This window comes from Hetaerina americana, unplaced genomic scaffold, assembly GCF_022747635.1.
Source record: "Hetaerina americana unplaced genomic scaffold, ioHetAmer1.1.p SCAF_10, whole genome shotgun sequence".
In the NCBI taxonomy this organism is placed as follows: Eukaryota; Metazoa; Arthropoda; class Insecta; order Odonata; family Calopterygidae; genus Hetaerina; species Hetaerina americana.
Window position 1 is genome coordinate 72,404,924 of NW_027286070.1, and position 2,128 is coordinate 72,407,051.

General features: G+C 38.2%; 1 protein-coding gene across 1 annotated transcript; it reads right to left on the minus strand.

Annotated features, from left to right (window-relative positions):
- Positions 1 to 1,215: 1,215 nt before the first annotated feature.
- Positions 1,216 to 1,961, minus strand: ND-B14.5B (NADH dehydrogenase (ubiquinone) B14.5 B subunit). The gene is made up of 3 exons (XM_071598133.1): positions 1,703 to 1,961; positions 1,481 to 1,624; positions 1,216 to 1,400 (listed from the first exon to the last, which is right to left on the minus strand). The coding sequence occupies exons 1-3, from the start codon at positions 1,872 to 1,874 to the stop codon at positions 1,351 to 1,353; spliced, it is 366 nt and encodes a 121-aa protein (XP_071454234.1). The 5' UTR covers positions 1,875 to 1,961; the 3' UTR covers positions 1,216 to 1,350.
- Positions 1,962 to 2,128: the final 167 nt, after the last annotated feature.

Genomic DNA, 2,128 nt, shown 5'->3' on the forward strand with positions numbered 1-2,128 from the left:
GTATCAAATGAGAGCTGTTTTTAAGAGCTCTTTTAAGACTTGGGCAGAGCATATAAGGGTGTCAGAGGGTTGGTTACTCATTATACTTACCTTGTTTTGGCGATTTTCATATTATTTACCAAAATATTTATCATGTACAAGGACAGATTTCTTATGAATCGCACAAAAAAAATATTCAAGGGGAAATAGAAGTCTAGTGGGTCGAGTGCTGGCAGGGTTGGATTGAAGGCAATGTCCTTGGACACCAGATCTTCCTGGGAAATGACAGGATGCACAGGGTTTCCTTGTCCTGATGTGTGGCCTCCACAGGCTGATGGACCCGACCCATCAAACCAACCTTCAGGTTGATTACTGTGGGGATTATGTATCTGAGACAAACTTGCCTAGTTGATTTAAATGGGGGCTGACCAAATTTTAATTCATTTGCCACAATATTTGGTTCTTTTAAGACATCGTTATGAGTTTGAAATGTCAGAACATAGAAAGCAGCAATCATCACATAATTAAGGTAACCCATATTCTGGATCACTGGATGAAGTGCTCATGACAGTATTTAATGGCCGTCAAAGGACCTATACAAAGTTTGTTTTAAACTATTAGGCGAAGATATTCAGATGTAAGCAGTTGGGTTGTCAAACTCCCCAGGTTTGAAGCGAACAAGCATGTCAATCTAGAAAGTTATACGAAACTTAAAATAACTTACAAAACTTCGACTTGAAACTCCACATCTAGAGTTCATACCTCCAGGAACAATAAAAAAATAACGAGAGTACCTCGATTTAAATTCTACCCTCACATAATTTAAAAACCCTATTTTATCAAAGTGAAACATCCCATCATTTGCGGCACAAATTTCTGTACAGTGGTTCTGGATATGTTTCTCAAAAAATGTAATCACCAGACGGTCAGGGCATGTACGTCCTGTCAAGTACTTTTGGTAGCATAACGGGGTGTTCACTATAATTAAAAGGCCTTACGAAAATTGTTAGTGGTGGAACACCTACTGTAGCTAACAAGAGTACCTTGGAAGTTGAGAATTAATGTTTACAAATTATGAATAATTTGTTTTTTTGTTGACAAGGACGGACGGAAGTTCCTACGAGGAAAATTTACGGGGAAACATGTACAAAACTGATAAATGGAATTCGAGGACAAATTCAAAATTAAATACTAACTTTGAATACGACCTCCACGGATGATTAAACGCCAATATCCTTAAAATTGTCAAAAGGAAATTTTATTAACACAACATTATTATTTACAGGTACTAAATCCTCTCTGACTTACAGTCCACACATCTGCTACTGCTTAGGAGTGATTGACGAAAACAATTATGCACCACTAAGAATTTTAACGTACAGGAACCCAGCGTAATAAAATATCTTTGAACTTCTTCCTCTCTGAAAAAAAAAGAAAAATCTCATAACAAGACCATTTTGCCATAAATCTTGGCAAGGAAATGTAATAACACCATTAATACCTGGTTCTGGAAAATCTTCGGGATGAAGTTCAATGTAATGCCTCAAAACAGCATCCCTCCTGGCCAGGCCTTTACTTCTTCGGTCGTCGAGTACTTTCCCAATGATAAAGCCAACTGCACCCAAACCTATTTGCCTCTGCATTCCTGAAATAATAAGGATAGTCATTAAAACCAATCAATATTTACAAAAAACGTAATATAAAAGACAAAAGATTAACTTACCACTGATCAAAGGTCTTTTGCCAAGGAAATTATATAGAAAGCCAGACGATACTCCCAGAAAGCCAAAAAAGAAGGGATTAAAATGCTGGGATAGAAAAGGGTATGGACGTGGCTCCGAACCTAACAGCTCATAAGCTGTTAGCTTCTTGGGCTGCTCGGGAAGGATGTCCATTTCCACACTTAATTCGCCTTACCGACTCCTTCGAACTCTCGACCCTGTCCACGGCCTCCGATCAGAAAGTATGGAACGGATTTGATGTTTTTTAGTTATTCATTTTAATACATAGTAATGCCTCCAGATTGCAGCACTATCGACATCGCGCCAATAGTCCGCGCGTTTTCAATTTTTGCTTTTGGTGGGTTAGAAATAATAATAATGTTTTTCGGGCTAATGACGAGACAAGGATGTCATTGTGTGGAAACCTG

Bases quoted from the DNA above. Each gene is read 5' to 3' on its own strand.
- ND-B14.5B (XM_071598133.1), bottom strand. From the start codon at position 1,874: ATGGACATCCTTCCCGAGCAGCCCAAGAAGCTAACAGCTTATGAGCTG. The intron at 1,625-1,702 runs GTAAGTTAATCT...TTATTATTTCAG, and splicing joins CAAAAGACCTTTGATCAGTG to GAATGCAGAGGCAAATAGGT. The intron at 1,401-1,480 runs GTATTAATGGTG...TTTTTTTTTCAG, and splicing joins CGAAGATTTTCCAGAACCAG to AGAGGAAGAAGTTCAAAGAT.